The 18,986-nt window shown below is 37.7% G+C and overlaps 1 protein-coding gene across 3 annotated transcripts; it reads left to right on the top strand.

Moving 5' to 3' along the window:
* Positions 1-1,420: 1,420 nt before the first annotated feature.
* Positions 1,421-17,817, top strand: COPS5 (COP9 signalosome subunit 5). Of its 3 annotated transcripts, none has more exons than XM_081214298.1 (8): positions 1,421-1,710; positions 4,176-4,410; positions 5,418-5,546; positions 6,214-6,279; positions 6,817-6,902; positions 12,302-12,413; positions 15,730-15,878; positions 17,577-17,817. In XM_081214298.1, exons 1-8 carry the CDS (start codon positions 1,595-1,597, stop codon positions 17,659-17,661), a joined length of 978 nt encoding a protein of 325 aa, XP_081070424.1. In that variant the 5' UTR covers positions 1,421-1,594; the 3' UTR covers positions 17,662-17,817. The 3 variants fall into 3 exon arrangements, with proteins under 3 accessions (XP_081070424.1, XP_081070423.1, XP_081070425.1); XM_081214297.1 differs by having other exon boundaries at positions 1,632-1,904; XM_081214299.1 differs by lacking the exon at positions 1,421-1,710 and adding an exon at positions 1,802-1,912.
* The last annotated feature ends 1,169 nt before the right edge of the window (positions 17,818-18,986 follow it).

Here is an 18,986-nt window from a genome sequence, read left to right as displayed (position 1 = left end):
AGTAAGAGTCCTTTATCTTAAGTTACTTTGTATAAGGGTTTGAAAGACAAATTATCTTCAAATGGAAGTTAATGTCAAAAACCTCAGGCGGGGGTGTGGACTCCGTAATTCTCATGTTTTTGTCTTAACTAAATGTCACACACCTTTCTAGGAGTAGGGGATACAACCCAGAGCGGAGTGCCCTGCACTCTGAAGCTTACAGTGAAAACAATACTTCCAAGTAAACAAAGACATTATTTCAATGCAATGTAACAGTTACAGAAGCACCTACAGACATTTAGAGTCACCGTGGAAGGAAGATTACTGGAGAGAGAAGGAAGTCAAGAAAGATCGCTGAACTGTGTTTTTAAATATTAATATGAGCTCCCAGTCAGAAAAGTAAGGGGAGAGCACTTCAGGCAATGCTGACCATTTATGCAAAGTTTCAGGGTAACTAAAGAAAGATGAAGCTGGAGAGGTGAACTGTGATGCTTTTTTTCCACTTTTTTCCCAGCCAAAACATTACTGAACATCTATGGTAGGTGTTACGGGTAAAACAAGGAATAAGAGACCTGGTTCCTGTGATTTGGAGCTTGGAATCTAGTGTGGAATGGGGGAAAGCAGGAGAGGAAGAATACCAAAAAGCAGCAAATAAATGAAACAGTTAAACACTGTATTAACCCTTGGATGACAACAAATAGTCCCCGTAGACCAATCCGGCCTCGGGGACAGAGGTGGTTCCATAGATTAGTGCAGAAGATTAAACTGTGAACTATTGTAAGAACTGGGTACCGGACACTTTCAGTACACCAACACCTCGCATAGATGTTACTTTTTACAAAAGCGCCAACCGACATGACCGCAGCGATCCACCAGTTTCCACAGCCCCCTCGGAACGCTGGAGAACGCCCCTCTAGGGAAGTCTAGGGCCCGGCCAGCACGCGCCCGCAGGATTTTACTCATGTGCAGTGATTCACGTGTTATTCTCTCAAAACCAGCATTCAGAACCACTTAACAGGTCAGTTTTTCCACAGGCATCCTTTATTTTTTCTAAGTCTTTCAACAAACTTATTTCCTTTAAAGTACATACACCCACACAAAAAGGCTTCTCTCCCCCGTCCCAGCTTAAGGATCCACCCTTTTTTTTTTTTTTTTTGCGGTATGTGGGCCTCCCACTGTTGTGGCCTCTCCCATTGCGGAGCACAGGCTCCGGACGCGCAGGCTCATCGGCCATGGCTCACGGGCCCAGCCGCTCCGCGGCACATGGGATCTTCCCAGACCGGGGCACGAACCCGTGTCCCCTGCATCGGCAGGCGGACTCCCAACCACTGCACCACCAGGGAAGCCCATGGATCCACCCATTTTTAACATGGCTGAAGCCGAGCCTGCGCAGTCCGAACGAATTCCAGTTTCTGGCGTAACGTTACATGCCCTTCTTCCGGTGCGGGAGGCTATACCATTCCCTGCGTAATCACCGTTTTTGTCCTAATTCACACGTACAGTTTTCCAAGATCACGCGTTCTCATTTCAGCCATAAAAAGATTCCTCTGTCTCTACTACTGCTTTAACTGCTGTTTATACTGTCGCGTTCTCGAAGGACCCCCGCCATTCCCGAATGGTCCGTACCAACTTCACCTCCGGTGCTAGGTGTCATGGCGGCCTCGAGAGTCTAGTGCGAGTTTGTACCTGTGCTGGGGCGGGTCCGGAGCCCACAACCGGAAACCCAGCGAGGCAAAGTTGCGTCTAGATTGTGGCGGCAACAGCTTCTCCGATTCCTCGGCGATGGCGGCTTCCGGGAGTGGTATGGCCCAGAAAACGTGGGAATTAGCCAACAACATGCAGGAAGCCCAGAGTATCGATGAAATCTACAAATACGACAAGAAACAGCAGCAAGAAATTCTGGCGGCGAAGCCCTGGACTAAGGAGTGAGGAGGTCCCTGGCGAAACGCAGGGGAGGGCGGGGTGGCGGGAGTTTAAGAGACCCAGGGGGAGTGGGAGTTGGAGGGGATAGAAAGAGAGCTTGTCTTTTCATGTGCAGGGAGGAGAAAGAGTAAGCGTCTGAGAAATTTTGCTTTACCTTTTTATCCCCGCACAGACCCTTCACTGGGGCTTGCTTGATTCCCCTTTCTGTCTCTTTTACCCGTTGCCTTGGGAGAATGGAAGAGGAAAACGACAAGCGGTGATTTGGGCTTTCACTTCTCAACACCCATATTGTCACAATACGCTCCACACTCTGCCTTGAACCCTGTGTCGATATATACTTTGTTGGGATCTTCCGCTGATTTCAGGCTGGAGACTGCAGCTATCTTCAGAAACTGAGTCAGCCCAAGGGTCCACCTTTTAGCCTATAATCTTTTAGATCTCTAATTGTTTTTTGATTGCTGGTAATTATTTCAGAAACACAACGAGGGGCTGGTCAGTCTCCCAAAATGCTACTCCACCAGTTCACATAAGCTAGACATTATATCAAAAGACCTTAAGATTCTTCGCCCCTTAGCAAAACTCCTGTGTCCCTGGGAGTGATGACAGGTAGAGGATTCTTTACCCACAGCATTTATCCTTTTCTGAGAGCAGATATTGTTAGGGAGAGAGTAAAAGGAGCACAGTCTCTCTAATGGATAGACAGGAAAGTAGTGGTCAACAACAACAAAAAAACGTATTTCATCTGTCTCAGTTTTTTACAAGGCAAACTTTAACTGTCCGTATTTGGATTCAGCAACGTTTACTGAGTACTTACTACGGGCTGAGCATTGAGCTATGAATTTCCATGTCATTAAATCTTCATGACAACCCAGTACTGTATTTTTATTCCTTTTTTGCATATATGAAAACAAGCAAATATAGTAAATAACTTATTTCATGATTACACTGAGGCAGCGAACTCTTAAGTGAGCAACAGTCAGACCTAAGATCAAATCTCACAACTGTCACTAATTAGTTGATTGACCCTACAAAATTTACTTATCTTCATTTTTTTAATCTGTAAAACAGAAATAAGACCTACCTGGTTAATTATGTCATAAAGATTAGATGAGGTCTTGTATAAAAAAAGGTCTAGAATGTATGTAATAGAAGCACAATAACCGTGTCTGTCTTTTTTTCCCCAGTAGATAGAGGAGCGAAGATTTTAATTCATATCTTGACTCCCAAGACCAGGTCTCCATATTTTTCAGTTGTGATTGAAATCTGTGGGCAGACATCTTAAAAAGGCTTCTCAAAGACACTGACCACTCTTTACAGACTGGTTAGTTTGCCTGGTTGTCTGCTATTTCTACAGTAGGCTGTGCACTTAGGTTGATATAGCCCGTTAAATATTTGGAAACTATCAGCTTGCCTCACTGTGTGATTGTATCTCTAGTTATATTCATCCTAGCTGTCTTGAGCTGCATCAGTGAGACTGAAATGTAATTTTATTCAACAGTAGTTTGGTCACATCCACAGATGACAAACTGAAATAGCCATCATAGTAGAATTAAAGATATTAAGACTACATTTTGCATTTTGAGGCTAATACCATGGAGAGAAGCCACAACCTTCAACACACTGTTCTTTGAGAGTACTGTAAAAGATTGGTTTATGATGCTAATAACAGCTCACACTTAAAAAGTTTTAGTATGTGTCACGCACTAAGATAAGCACTTTATATACATTATTTCATTTACTCCATTTCCTCCTAACAATAGCTCTATGAAAACAGGCACAGATGTTAAGCGGTTGTCTCAAGGTCACAGCTAGGACATGGCAGTGCAAGGATGCAAACCTAGGCAGATGGATGTCAGAGCCCACATTCTTAACTGTTAGGCCGGAAGGTTAGGCCCAAGAGTAATGAAGCACAGCAATCCAACCAGATTCAGAAACCGAGATTTGGTGATTCCAAAAGTAATGGAGAAAAAGTCTATGGAACTGGTCATGTAATTCCCTCCTAACTACTTGAATAGCATATTTAAAAACTATTTCATACTTTTCCCTTCCCCCCATGGGAGGTACTTTGCCAGATTATGACATGTTTATCATTTCCATCCCCTTCCAGAGCTCTGTCCTTTTCTACTTTCTTTTTCTTTCCCACATTCTACACTCTTTCTCCCCATTCCATTAATATAAATTCCTTCAATACTTATTTGTTAATCTCCACAAAAACTTGTCTTGAAATTGTACTTATATAAGAAAGTTAATTACACCATGCCTTTGTTTTATAGTCACCATTACTTTAAGTACTGCAAAATCTCAGCATTGGCTCTACTGAAAATGGTGATGCATGCCAGATCAGGAGGCAACTTGGAAGTGATGGGCTTGATGCTGGGAAAGGTGGATGGTGAAACCATGATCATTATGGACAGTTTTGCTTTGCCTGTAGAGGGCACTGAAACCCGAGTAAATGCTCAGGCTGCTGCATATGAGTACATGGCCGCATACATAGAAAATGCCAAACAGGTAAAAATGCTGTTCCTTAAAATTTGGTAACTGCAGGAGTCTCACAGTTACTTCTGAGTTTCTAAATTTAAAACTATTCTCTCTACATTAAAGTTTATATTTTAAGTTACTACATTAAAGTTTATATTTTAAGTTATTCTCAACTAGATATAATGTATAAGATTTTTTAATTAATTTTTTAATTATATGTGGATTTTTTAAAAATAAATTTTCACTCAGGAGAGTAGATCTTAAAAATTCTCATCACAAGAAAAAAAATATGTAACTGCGTGTGGTGATGGATGTTAACTAGCTACACTTATTGTGGTGATCATTTCACAGTATGTACATATATCGAATCATTATGTTGTACATCTGAACTAATATGTGTCGATTATATCTCAATTTAAAAAATTTTTTTCAATTCTCACATTCATTGTGTGTGTGTGTGTGTGTGTGTGTTTAAAACCAAAAATTTGGAAACAACCTAAATGTACCTGGATATCAAGCTGATTAAATAAACTATGGTATATCCATATAATGAACTGCTAGCCAGCCTTTAAAAAAATAAAAACTAGTTATCTATATATTTATTTATATGAAACAAACCCCAGAATGTTTTGTTGAGTGAAAAAGTAAAGTGTAGAACACTGTAGGTGGTATGCCATTGTGTGTGTTCTTATTAATCTACATAAATGCAAAGACTATACATTCTATATGCAAAGAATAGCTCTAGAAGACAGGTGTGTAAGCAGCTGCCTACAGTGGTAACATCTGGGCTGAGAAACTGGTTGAGGGGAAGGAGGTGGTAAGGAGACTGAATCACCTTATTGTACGGGTATATTATTAATTTTGTGCCTTGGGCATGTATTATCTAAAATATATATATTTTTTAATTTAAAAGCAGCATATGCTTTAACTATTCTGCATACTATTATTTTACTGTAAGACTATGTAAACAGACAAATCACAGGTGTCTCTAAGATTAAACAGGAACTTCAAGCTCTTTTGCCCTGTTCATTTGTTAGGTCGGCCGCCTTGAAAATGCAATTGGCTGGTATCATAGCCACCCTGGCTATGGCTGCTGGCTTTCTGGGATTGATGTTAGTACTCAGATGCTCAATCAGCAGTTCCAGGAACCATTTGTAGCCGTGGTAGTAAGTATTTTTACAACCAGTTTTAATTAATTTTCATGAAGATTTACTAAAGCAAGTATACAGAGAAATAAAAACAGTGTGGTAAAGAGCAAGGCTCTGGTGTCAGTCTGCCTAAGCTTGAATCTGAATTCCACCTGTTTGTAGCTGGAACTTTGAACAAGTTACTTAACCTCTCTGCATCTCTTCCCCCACTCTGTAAGATGATGGGTGTACACAGCATCTATATCTCAGTTCCCTGCACATAGTAGGCATTCAGTCAATGTTAACTGAATTGATTAAATCAGGAATTGCTAGAGCAGCTCTTGCACTGCTCAGTGTTTTAGATGCAATCCAGGTTACTATGAGGAAGGTAGAAGTTGTTCACCTATTAAAGAAAAAAAAAACTTGAAAAAGAGATTAGCGAATCTTCAATTAATACTCTTAAATAATATAATAACTAGATCTAATCTCTAACGATGAGATTTCTATACTTAACCATTCTGTTGAACTTCTGTGGTTTTTCAATTTGGTTATTTTTTTCCCCTATTGTATGATTATTTTTAATTACATGTGTGTGTGTGCATATAGTGTTATATGTACATAGGTATTTCTAGGCTTATAATGTTTAAACAAATAGAAGTATATAGTGATTTTATAATCAGCAGATATAAATATATCTTTCTTGTAGATTGACCCAACAAGAACAATATCTGCAGGGAAAGTGAATCTTGGAGCCTTTAGGACATACCCAAAGGTAATTTTAAAAATTATAAGTCCCTATAGTTTTTTTAAATTTTAAATATTTGATTTATTTTTAAAGATGTGTTATGGTTCGTATCTCATCCTGTCCTAAAATAATTTAACAATATTTACAAAATAGAAGTCCAACTACCACAAATTGCCCTTAGCAAAAGACAGTACACTTGTGCTGCATATTGTTAATTTTATTAGAAAAGCAGTCTTCATCTGTTAATAAGTATTTGTATGTCCATGGCATTCTGATGGGTACTAGAGAAACAAGTTAAATCCATCTACTTCCTTCCATGCAATCTGAGATAGATATGAGCAAAAGTATGTATCACCTGAGGACAAGAAAAATGGATCTATAAGCCAAATCCAGCCTTCAGCCACCAAATGGGGTTGAGGGAGGGTATAAGCAACATACTTAATGTTTTGGGGGGTATTTGGCTCCCCAAAATTAATGTTTCTATAAATAGAAAGCTGCATAGAAAATATGTTTTTCCTCTGTTTTGTTTTGTTTAAATCTTCTATTTTCTTCATTTTTGTTTAGGGCTACAAGCCTCCTGATGAAGGACCTTCTGAGTACCAGACTATCCCACTTAATAAAATAGAAGACTTTGGTGTACACTGCAAACAGTAAGTAATTTAAAAATGTATCTGATGCCAAAATCATCATAAGAAACCTTAGAGATCATCCAGACCAAGCCCCTAATTTTATAGATAAGAAAAAAAGTTCCGATGAAATGCATTTCACAACCTTTTAAAATAATAGTAAGAATATACAAATTTAGGATGATGTTTGAATTTTTATTAATAATTGTTTTAATCTAACATGTTATTTACCTTTCATACATACATAAACACTTTATCAACGTACCAGACACTTGGCCCGTTAATGAATTTAACAGTTGAGAGAAGTTGTATTCAGGACCAGCCTGATACTAGCATTTCTGCAGCATTCAATGTACCCAGTTTCCACTTAGCAAAAATTCTCCCCAAACAGTTTCACTCCAAAAGTTAAAGAAGCCATACTAAAAACTACTTAATTGTATACTCCTTTAAAATAGTGAATTTTATGGTATGTGAATTATTGAATACATCTCAATTTTTTAAACTGCTAAACCAATGAAGACAGTTATCTCCACCTTCTAAATGTATCTTACCACCTCTCTTATTATCACCTTGACCCAAGCCACAGCCATCTGGAGCTTAAATCAAAGCACTAGCCTTCTAGGTGGTCTTCCTGCTTCTGACCTTTACCCCACCCCTTAAAGGTCTTTTGTCAGCCTGACAGATTCTATTAAAATGTAAGTTAGATCATGTTCCTCCTTCTCAGAATAACTTCCCGTCTCACTAAGAATAAGATCTATAGTGCTTACCATAGACCACACAACCCTATGTAGTCTGGCCCCTACCATCTCTCTGAGCTCATTTCCTGTCACTGAGCCTTTGCTCTCTCCATTCCAGCCATAGTGGCCTCATTATGGTTTATCAGATGTACTAGGCAGGCTCCTGCCTCAGGGCCTTTGCACTTGCTAATCCCTCTTCCTGGAACATTCTTCCTTATTTCCATGTGACTCACTATTTCAATCAACCAGTGTCTGTTTAAGGGTTGCCTTAACAGAGAATGTTCATTGATCACCCTATTTAAATTAGCACCTTCTTGTCACTCGGTGTTACCTTTCCCTGCTTTATTTTTCTTCTTAGCACTTGTCGCCACCTTATATGTTTTTGTTTTGTTGTTACTGACCTCATTAGAATGTGAACTTCATGAGTAGAATCAATTCACTGCTGTATCCTAACATTTAAAATAGGACATGGCACATAGAAGGGTGGGCACCCCCCCCCCAAAAAAAGAAAAATGTTGCTTAAATGATTACTAGTGTCCCTTTCTCCATACCTCCCATCCCACTTCAAGGAATACCTTAACTACCCATGTGCTACTACTGCTTATTTTTGTGTTTAGAAATTCTTAGAAAATTACAGAATTTCTAAAATTTAATTTTTAAATATATCTGGTTTTCAGTCATCCCTGACATACTTCTGGAAAAAAGGATTCTATTTTATTTTTCGATGAGAGGTTTGGAATTAAATCACTTAATTTGCTCTACTGAAAAGAACTTAAACCATTCCTGTTTGAGAGAATTGCTCCTAAGCATGGAAACACCTTTGCCGTGATACTTTCATTTTCAGAGTTCACAGTTTTTTCATTTATATTGAGTTGTGGTATCAAAAGCTTATACCTTTAATACCTGCTCTACGTCTTTCACCACCAGCAGCAGCTTTTGAAACAAAAAAAGGCTGAGGCAGACTGTGCTTTCTGTATCCAAACAAATCTGCATTTCCTGTTTTTCTGAAATATGAGCCTATCAAAGAGGAGTTACTGCATTCTAGCTACCTGCACTGCTAGAGCATAGAATTTTGAACCTAGAATTACTAGGATATTCAAAGATACTCTTACTTAGGATCAGTTCCTAAATAAAGAGTAAACTTTTTCATAGGGCAAATAAGTTGCTTAATTTATTTTTATTTCAAATCTTTAATGAAATATAGTGCCAAGTTGAAAGAGCAGGGGTTTTGTACAGGCTCGTTACATATCCATTTCCTAAATTATTTGACAATGAGCTATTATTTGTAGTTTATATTGATTTTTTTTTCTTTTCTACCTTAAATTCTAGATCATCATCCAAAGTTTGTTTTAAACATAGAATCTAATATAGATACTAAATATATTTAACTTTGAAGAGGCTTAGTAAAAATAGGACACAAAGTGTTTTTTAAATTAGCTTGTATGTTATCAGTGTTATACAGGCACATAGTTTAAAGAGTCACATGGTTCTATGAAATTTATTATAAAATAAACAATCTTGTACCATTCCCTTTCGCATCTCCCAGAGGCAGTCACTTAAACTATTATAGTTATTCTGTTTAAGTATTTACCCCCGTATCTTCAAACAGCATGCTGATAGTGCTGCTTCTTGATTTTCAGTTCTAGGCAGTATCTATTATTGACTTCCCATACAGAAGATGAGGATTTAGCTCCACGAATAATTTTAAATATTCTCCTTGTTTTCAACTCTGCTACTGAGATTTGCAGCCAATCACTACATAGTAGACCAAAAAATTTCATTGCATCAACCTACGGAATTAAAACAGTAATAACATTAAGGTGGTCCATATATTTTAAAACATAAAAGTCTATTCTAGACCCTCAAGTTTGAATTCCCTTATTTTCCATCCTTTATAAATCTAAATATGTTGCTGTGCTCATCCTCTCATGTCTTTTTCCCTAAAGTATCAGAGGTACAACCCCTCCTTTCTAAAGCTGACCTTTCCACTTGAGCCCCTGCCTCCTCTTCCCATACCTAACCCCCTCAACTCCCAGGGCCTCACTTCTTAAACAATGCCTTAAATGTCTACACTCTGGATATAACAATTAAGACCATGAGGTTTTGATAATAGACATAACTTACCATATCCTTTTGCTGCTACTTTCTAACTCTGTGGCTTTGAACAAGGTCTTTACTCTCTAGAGTTGTTTCTTTGTAGAATGGGAATAATAAATCCTTCCTTGTATGGTTGTAGGAAAGATTAAATGAGAATGTATGTAAAGCACCAGGATATAATAAGTGCTCAAGAAATACACTATTCCACTTCCACATTTCACTACAGCTGTGTCCCTTTCATATACACATATGCATGGATATCTTAATCTTGAACAAGCCTTTACTTAGAATTATCTTTAAATTCTTACTCTTTTTTTATTTCTTCATTCCTGAATTGAATGAACAAGAATTTTTTGTTGTATCCATGTGTGCTTATCTTTTACACCACCAACCTGAGTGTGAGCCTTTATCTCCTCACATCTGCCACGCTGCTGTGGCATCCTTTGTGGTATCCCTGCCTCCAGTTTGTCTCCTCTAACACATCTTACCACAGCCAGCTTTATAAACCACTTCTTTGGCTATATCATTGATCTGCTCAAACACCTTCTATGAGTCCCAAGTACCTAGAAGATCATTTCTTAGCCTTTTATGTAATGTCCTCTGCCAGCTAGACCTCAACATAGCTTTCTAGGTTTCCCTTCACATAATTCTTCTGCTCCTGCTAAACTGTCCAGGCAAATTGATTAACTTATTATTCCCTTCATGACTTTCCTTTTTGTGAGTCAGTGCTCTCTGCCTTATGCTACCTCCTCGTTCACAACATATCCACACTGTAGACTCATGTAAGGGTTACTCTACATTCTGCCTTTTCCCTGGGGCTTCTCAGGCAGTTCTGTCTATACTAAGAGTACTCATTATCTCTAACATTCAATTGGCAGGTGATTAATTTTAAATATGCACCATAGCACCACTTACTGTTATTCAACATACATCATTATATACTTAACATTTTGTGGATTCACCCCACATTTCCCATAAAAATGGTAAGCTCCTTAAGGTAAGCAAGTCCCTTGTGTTTCTTTGTATCCACTGATGTACAGAACATAGTGAGATATTTATTATTTTTATTTATTTATTTTTTATAGATTTATTTTATTTATTTTTGGCTGCCTTGGGTCTTTGTTGCTGCGCGCGAGCTTTCTCTAGTTGCAGCGAGCGCGGGCTTCTCGTTGCAATGGCTTCTCTTGTTGCAGAGCACGGGCTCTAGGCACACGGGCTTCAGTAGTTGTGGCTCTCGGGCTCTAGAGCACAGGCTCAGTAATTGTGGCACACGGGCGTAATTGCTCCGTGGCATGTGGGATCTTCCCGGACCAGGGATCGAACCCATGTCCCCTGCACTGGCAGGCTGATTCTCAGCCACGGCGCCACCAGGGAAGCCCCTGAGATATTTAAATATTTATTACTTTAAAAAATATATATGTTTCAGGGCTTCCCTGGTGGCGCAGTTGTTGAGAGTCTGCCTGCCGATGTAGGGGACACGGGTTCGTGCCCCGGTCCGGGAAGATCCCACATGCTGCGGAGCGGCTGGGCCTGTGAGCCATGGCCACTGAGCCTGTGCGTCTGGAGCCTGCGCTCCGCAACGGGAGAGGCCACAGCAGTGAGAGGCCCGCGTACCGCAAAAAAAAAAAAAAAATATATATATATATATATATATATATATGTTTCAGACATTTAACCAAATTTTCCTTGCTATCCCTGATTATAAACTAGGCACCTTTGGAAGCAGCAGTAATTCTTTTATGTGGTTTAAGGACCTACCTTAAAGTTTGCTTTTCCAAAAAGCAGTAGGTCCTTATTAGGGGATTAAAAAGGGAGGAATGGGGAGTCCACATGACATTTTCAGGGGTTTTTCGTTTGTTTTTGTTTTTTAATTTTTATTGGAGTATAGTTGATTTACAATGTTGTGTTAGTTTCAGGTGTAGAGCAAAGTGAATCAGTTATATATATATATATATATATATATATATTTTTTTTTTTTTTTTTTTTTCTTTTTCTTTTTGCGGTATGTGGGCCTCTCACTGCTGTGGCCTCTCCCGTTGCGGAGCACAGGCTCCGGACGCGCAGGCCCAGCGGCCATGGCTCACGGGCCCAGCCGCTCCGCGGCATGTGGGATCCTCCCAGACCGGGGCACGAACCCGCGTCCCCTGCATCGGCAGGCGGACTCTCAACCACTGCGCCACCAGGGAGGCCCCAGTTATATATTTTTGATATTTTTAAAAACCTAACAAAAGTTATAGTTGACCCTAGAGAGGTAGTTCATTAAGTTTGTGTGCTATTGGCTGGAATTTATGAACTCAATGACATGGATAAACATATGTCATTCAGAAGTTTTGATTAGTTCTTGATAATTTCTTGGGAATTTCTGGGCTCTACAGAGGGGAGAAATATAACCCAACAATGTTTAGTTATCAGATTTGAAACCATACCCCTGAAGAGTAAGGAAACCATGTTTACCTGTTATTCTATTAGACTAAAAAATTAAAATATGACTATTTGGATATAAAATGTAATTCACTTAAATTTGGCCATAACCTTTATATGATGTGGTTGAACTTTTTTATTCACTAGATTTGTGCTTTTGTTTCATAGATATTATGCCTTAGAAGTCTCATATTTCAAATCCTCTTTGGATCGCAAATTGCTTGAGCTTTTGTGGAATAAATACTGGGTGAATACGCTGAGTTCCTCTAGCTTGCTTACTGTAAGTACTATACTTGCAAGGGATGTGTTTGAATTTTTTATCAATCTACATAAGTTGTTTAATATCTGAAACTTTTTTTCATGGAAAGGCTATATCTGACTTGGCCAAGATATTAGGCCTGGGGGCAGATTCTATATGACCAGAGGTGGATTGTGATACTAGGCCAAGCCAAGATCTGTGTCGTGTACCACTGAGACTAAGCCTAATATATATACAAATATAGTGGCCAGATGAGGGTGAGGTTTCTCCCTGCCTTGAACAGACTTACAGAGAGAAAAATACAAATACTGTTTTTTGTTGTGTGTCTCAGGTAGGACTCTGGTTACAAGTGACGGGAGACCCAACCAAGCTGGCTTAAACAAAAAAGAGAATCATGTAAACTGCAAAGTCCAGGAGTAGGGCTGACTTAACGAACAGCCTAAATTTGCATTCAGACAATATTATGAGGTCTTGGTCTTCCTCTCTCAGTTTTGATTTCAAGTCAGTTGGCTTCAGTTTCAGACTTCGTGTGAAAACCAAGATGGCAGCATTAGCTTAGATCTCCCAGCCTCTCAGTTTCACACTGAAAAGAAAAGACCAAGATACACACACATCCCAGCATATTCCCAGGCAAAGCCTCATGGTGTCTGGAGTTTTGTAGTTCACATGCCCATCCTTAAACCTGCTCTGGGTGAAGGGCATGAACACCATGAGTTCATGGGCCAGGGCAGGTGCTTTACTGCTGGGCTGGGGTAGAAGAAACTCTCAGGAGCATGTGGACTAAGAAAGTCCTCAGAAGGAAATCAGAACATCACTACCCTAAAGCAGCAGATGCTAAGCAGGAAAAAAAAAAGAAAAATCGTAGTGAATATATCATTAAAATCTAACATTTAGAAGAATATATATTTAACAAACTTCTATCTATAGCTTAGTAAGGAACAGTTTTGTTTTGGTTTTTTTTTACCTTTTTTTTTTTTAAGTAAGCTACTTCATATAGCACAGTATAACATAGTGGTTAGAACCACAAAATTTGGAATAAAATAAACTCAGTTCAGAAACAACTCTGCCACTTTACTAGCTGTGTGTGACCTTCACAACATTATTTAATGTGACTAAGTTTTTCTAATCTAATGATAATAGTACCCACATTGTTAAGTACACTGAGATTATATGAAATATTTTATATATAAAGTAATTAGCAAAGTACTAGGCATATAGTAAAGCCTCAATAAATTACTGTTTGTTTGATTCATTGTATTCATGGGAAGAGACCTCACTTGAGCATATTTACTATGGTTTTAAATATAATTCTGACAAGCTTTCTGTTATTTCTTATCCTCAACCATCAGAAATAGCAAATTAGAAGGAAAGAGAGTGATCATAATAGCAAACATTTATTAAATGCTTCCTATGTACCAGGCATGGCTAAATGCCCCATGTGTGGTGTTTCCTTAGAGGCAAGTATACTAATAGCAGCCAGAAGTGACACATGATGGCAAGGGGAGGAAACAGTAAGACTGGAGCTTTCTGAACCTTTGTATAAAAGCATACAGCTCTGGGCTTCCCTGGTGGCACAGTGGTTAAGAATCCGCCTGCCAATGCAGGGGACACGGGTTGGAGCCCTGGCCCAGGAAGATCCCACATGCCACAGAGCAACTAAGCCCATGCACCACAGCTACTGAGCCTGCATGCCACAACTACTGAAGCCCGCACACCTAGAGCCCGTGCTCCGCAACAACAGAAGCCACTGCAATGAGAAGCCCACGCACCACAACGAAGAGTAGCCCCCGCTCGCTGCAACTAGAGAAAGCCCGTGGGCAGCAACAAAGACCCAATGCAGTCAAAAATAAATAAATAAAATAAATAAATTTATTTAAAAAAAAAAAAAGCATACAATCCTATTTACTCAGCCTGTGGCTGTCCTTGTATTCCAGAACTGCATATATTGAGGACATTAATAATCAAGAAAAGGTTAAATTATATTTCCTCCTTTTTTGTAGTTTTATACCTAGTACATTGCATTACTAAGCATTCTAAGCAAAAATATATAAATATATGTTCATCTCTTTCCCCAGCTAAAGCATGTAATCTAAAAGCCACAAGAAAAAAATTATTTTCTGATTTATATTATTTCTCTGTGTGTTTGAAATGTAATTGATTTATTTTTTCATTTTAATAGTATAACTCTTTCTGCCATCCTACATTTTTATGGCTTGAGCTAAATCTTCCAAACGTGACATAGTCTACAAACATTAGTGTTTTCTCCAAATCTGTGGGGGAGAATATATTGGTGACCTAAACCATTTAGATCCAGAAAAGTGAATATAATTGCATATTTTTAAAAATATCATAAGTTTGTAAAACCATTGGAAAGCTGGTAGCATTTTAAAGGGCTCTTTGTAGTAACTATGATGACAGCAAATAATGTTTTTAAATGTCTTGTGATTGAACTGTATTTCCTATACACTATTGTACAGACTGAGCAAATAGAATAAAGATATTCCAGTAAAATGTTTTTTAAAAATATTACAGTTAAGTGTACATATGTAATTATTAATTTTTTTGTTTTAAAAATGTATGAAATATTAACAGCCTATATAATATTTCAGCTTACCAAATGTGGGTGTCCCTGTGAGTATACAGCAATACTCTGAAATATAACTATGGCTATAGCTAGGTGGAGGGACTGTAGGTATTTCCTTTTTTTTTTTATACTGCTCTACATTTTCCACATTTTCTGTTTAACTATTAATTTTATAATCAGAAAAGCTAAAACAAATGTAATTTTTAAAATATTGCCATAAATACTAATTCTGGAAGTTCAACATGAAAAAGTAACAAAATTAACTAACAATTATTAAGGCTTTACCAGGTGTCATCGACAGCCCTACGAGCTTTATATACATCACTTCACATAGCTTTAAGATAGAAATTATCACCTTCCTCCCCCATTTTTACAAGAAGACTTGAAGGCACAGAAAAGTAAAGGAGTTCTCCCAAGGCCTCCCAGCTAATCTGCAGCAGGGCCAGAACCTGGACTCAGATATGTGTACTTCAAAGCCTCTCATAATAACAAATATTAGATTTAAGCAGTCGAAAAGAACAATTCCAAATTTAATCTTGAAATTATAAAAGGTGAAAAACTCTACACTTGAACTGCTTGAGCTTTGGAATCAGTTTTTGCAAGTATAGTTTGACTTCTTCCTTCACTGACTATCCACTTAGATTTCATAATGGAATTATTTGTAAATGAAACGTTCTATATAGAAGAAAATTTACATACTTTTTTAATGATAAACTAGTATCATATATTGACACAATATCATTTTCCCCACAGAATGCAGACTATACCACCGGTCAGGTGTTTGATTTGTCTGAAAAATTAGAACAGTCAGAAGCCCAGCTGGGACGAGGGAGTTTCATGTTGGGTCTAGAAACACATGACCGAAAGTCAGAAGACAAACTTGCCAAAGCTACACGAGACAGGTAAGTTAAGCAAACCTATTCCTACCCCTAACTTTTTTTCTTTCAAGTTTTGCAAATAACAGGATTCAAATTCCTTACTGGTTAAACTTATAACTTACAATGGTACCTGAATATTAACTTATTTGGACCTTTAAGAGTTGTCAAATGCAGGTTTTGACTTTGAAAATTTAGGAGACAGTAGATAGGTACGTTAAAGGCTTTTAAGGGTCTAGGTAATGTTATGAAAAACTCACAGTCACCTTTTCCAGGTTCAGCTAGAAAGTGTAAGAAAGAAAACCAATCCATTGCTGGATCTTTAAACAAAAGCAAAGACAAAACCTTGCAAAAAGGATGTCCTCAGCTATTCTAACCTAATCATCATCTGAAGGATTAAATTAGGATTTAAGTTTATCAAATTTCAAATTTTTATAAAGTTTTAAACCCCTAAATATCAGAGAAGTGATTGTATCTCTCTTATTTTTCTGAAATAATCCTTTATACAGTAGTTTAGTATCCCAAATTTCACTACAAGAATTTGTTAGGAACAAAGTTGGGATATGTTCTCTGATAACTTATGAAATAATTATGTGGTCCTTCAGATGCATACAGGGTTGGGAAGACTACTAAATAACATTTACTTTCACAAAAATTTGAATTTTAATGTGATAACTAGGGGTAGAGAGGAAAGGAAGACTATGTTGACATCTGTGTAAACCAATACTTTGGTATCCTTTTTAAGAAAAACTGGACTAGTTGATAGGAAAGAAAAGAGAGAAGGGAGGGTGCAAGGTGTATTAGGAGTAGAAGCCATCTTGGGTTACAATGATCTTATTCCCTTCTTCATGGGTTTTTAAAAGGTATAGAGGTAGTAGCCTGGATAAAAATTACATTTTTCTTTGGCATTAGGTCTTACTTTTGATACTTGCTCTGAGTATGTCATTTTGCTCATCTGTCTTTACATGTGTCTGATTTTTTAGTGTCTAATTTTATCTGCATTTACATCTCAATTTCTTATGAAGCAAAAATTTCACTGTGGGAATGTAGTTATATAAGAAGAAAAGTAGGAAGGAGAAAAGTAGTAGTACAAAAGTAGAAAATTTTCCTTCTGGGGGTAACTTTACAAGAATTGCATCTCTTCTGAATTTTGGTGGGTTTTTATCGTTTTTTTTGTTTTTGTTTTTTTTTTATCAATTTTAAAATGTAAGTCCTTCACCCACTAACCTAACTTTGGCTTTGAATTGTTTGAAGGATGTTTGTGATTATTTCAGGAAAAAAAGCATAAGATTCTTTAAAATCATTTTTTAAAATTATTCTAAGTAATGAACAACAAGGAACAGCAGATTTTAATGTAACATTGGAATCAATCTATAATTCTGAATTATAAATAACTTCGGTAACCTTCTAAAACAGAACTTTTCCCAAACCTTCTGACAAATAACAAAATTAACTGTTATGAATTATATCAAATTTTACATTGTCATTCTCTTGGGAAGGTGTTAGTAAGTAGTGAAATGATCAAAAGACATGCAGAAGGCTAAAAATCACTATAGTATACTATAAAGAGTAAACTATAAATTGGTATAGTATATTTTGTGGAGTATGAATAGGACCAAAAATCATTATTTGGGTGCAAGGATGGAAATGGGGGAGGGGGGATTTGCATGTTTGAAATAGTTCTCAGTTCTTGTGACATTATGTGATGTGTTTTTTTCTTTCCAGCTGTAAAACTACCATAGAAGCTATCCATGGATTGATGTCTCAGGTTATTAAGGATAAACTGTTTAATCAAATTAACATCTCTTAAAAAAATCACTAAGTAGTACTTTTGCCTGAAAGCCAGTATGAGAAAAATACTCAAGTAACACTTTGAAACCAGTTACCAAAAACCTGATTAGAGGAATAAGGTGCTCTGAAGTATCCTAAATATTAACATCCTATAATAAAATTCTTTAAAATAAAATTGTTCTCTCATTGTTTTGTGGGAGGGTTACACTATTTTTCTAGTATCCTTTAATGTTCTTAAATATGAGGGAAGGAAATATTGTTAGAACCTTTCTGTTTTTTAAAGTCTTGCCTATCTAAATTAGTCAAAAGATTGCAGCATTTCATTGCCATATTATCAGAGCCACTTTTCAATTTGCCTAAACCTTCTTTTGATAGTCTGTTAGTAAAAATACAATTTAATGTAACATTTTTATGTTCCTGTGAAACACTGTCACACCATAAATTACTTTCCTGAAAATCAAATAACTTAAATTTGAGACAGCGCCTAGCACAGGTATCTAGTCATTCAAATATTCACCAAGTGCCTTTACTGTACCAGGCCCGGTTTTACTCTCTGGAGATATTCTGAACAAGGTAGACCTGGCCACTGTCCTCACAGAACTTCCAGTGGTGGCTAAGTTAACAAGAACCCAAGTATACTGCTGTGAAGGGAGAAATAAAGTGTGCTGGGGAACTCTCAGGAGGAACACTTACCCCCGAGAGGAGTTTCCCAGGTAGGCTTCCTGAAGCAAGTGACCTACATTAAGCTGAAATTTGAAAGATAGGAGGACTAGCCAGAAAAAGCGTAAGAGAAGCTATTACCTTTATAAGCAAAGAGTACAGCGATATGTGGAAGGCCTGAGGCAGAGAGCAAGAACCTAGAAACTTCAAGAACTGAGATTCATTTATATCTGAGAGTGTCGAGTAGTACGTGGGGAGTGACAAGAGATTTGTCTTGTGACAAGACTTTATTCAGTAAGATGAGCATAGATTCTGCAGGGGCCTTTTGGACTTTATCCTAACAGCAGTAGGGAGTTAAAAGAGTTTTAAACAACAGAAATGTACTAAACGGATATTTCTAAGAGCACTCTGTTAAGAAAGCTGTGGTCGAGGGCTGGATGAGATCAGATGAGATGCTTTGTGGCAATAAAGACTGAGAAGAGGGCCCAAGACATGGCAACCATCAAATTCAAAATGGTCAGAGGAAGAGGAGACCACAAGAGGTGACTTCACATGTGGCCCAGAGGTCAAGGAAAACAAAGTCTAAAAGTTTTTGATGAGATTTAGCAAAGAGGTGGTCTTTGGTAAGATGAGGAAGCCATTAATATTAGTATCCAAATACTTTCTCACAGTTGATGACATAGT

Source organism: Mesoplodon bidens (genome assembly GCF_964165515.1).
Source record: "Mesoplodon bidens genome assembly, chromosome: 16".
In the NCBI taxonomy this organism is placed as follows: domain Eukaryota; kingdom Metazoa; phylum Chordata; class Mammalia; order Artiodactyla; family Ziphiidae; genus Mesoplodon; species Mesoplodon bidens.
This window is presented reverse-complemented; position numbering and strand designations above follow the sequence as displayed.

What these genes read in the sequence shown, in the direction of transcription:
- COPS5 (XM_081214297.1), top strand. Translation starts at nt 1,762, where the DNA reads ATGGCGGCTTCCGGGAGTGGTATGGCCCAGAAAACGTGGGAATTAGCC. An exon ending in ACATAGAAAATGCCAAACAG is followed by an intron (nt 4,411 to 5,417) that starts GTAAAAATGCTG and finishes TTCATTTGTTAG; the next exon opens with GTCGGCCGCCTTGAAAATGC. An exon ending in GTTCCTCTAGCTTGCTTACT is followed by an intron (nt 12,414 to 15,729) that starts GTAAGTACTATA and finishes TTTTCCCCACAG; the next exon opens with AATGCAGACTATACCACCGG.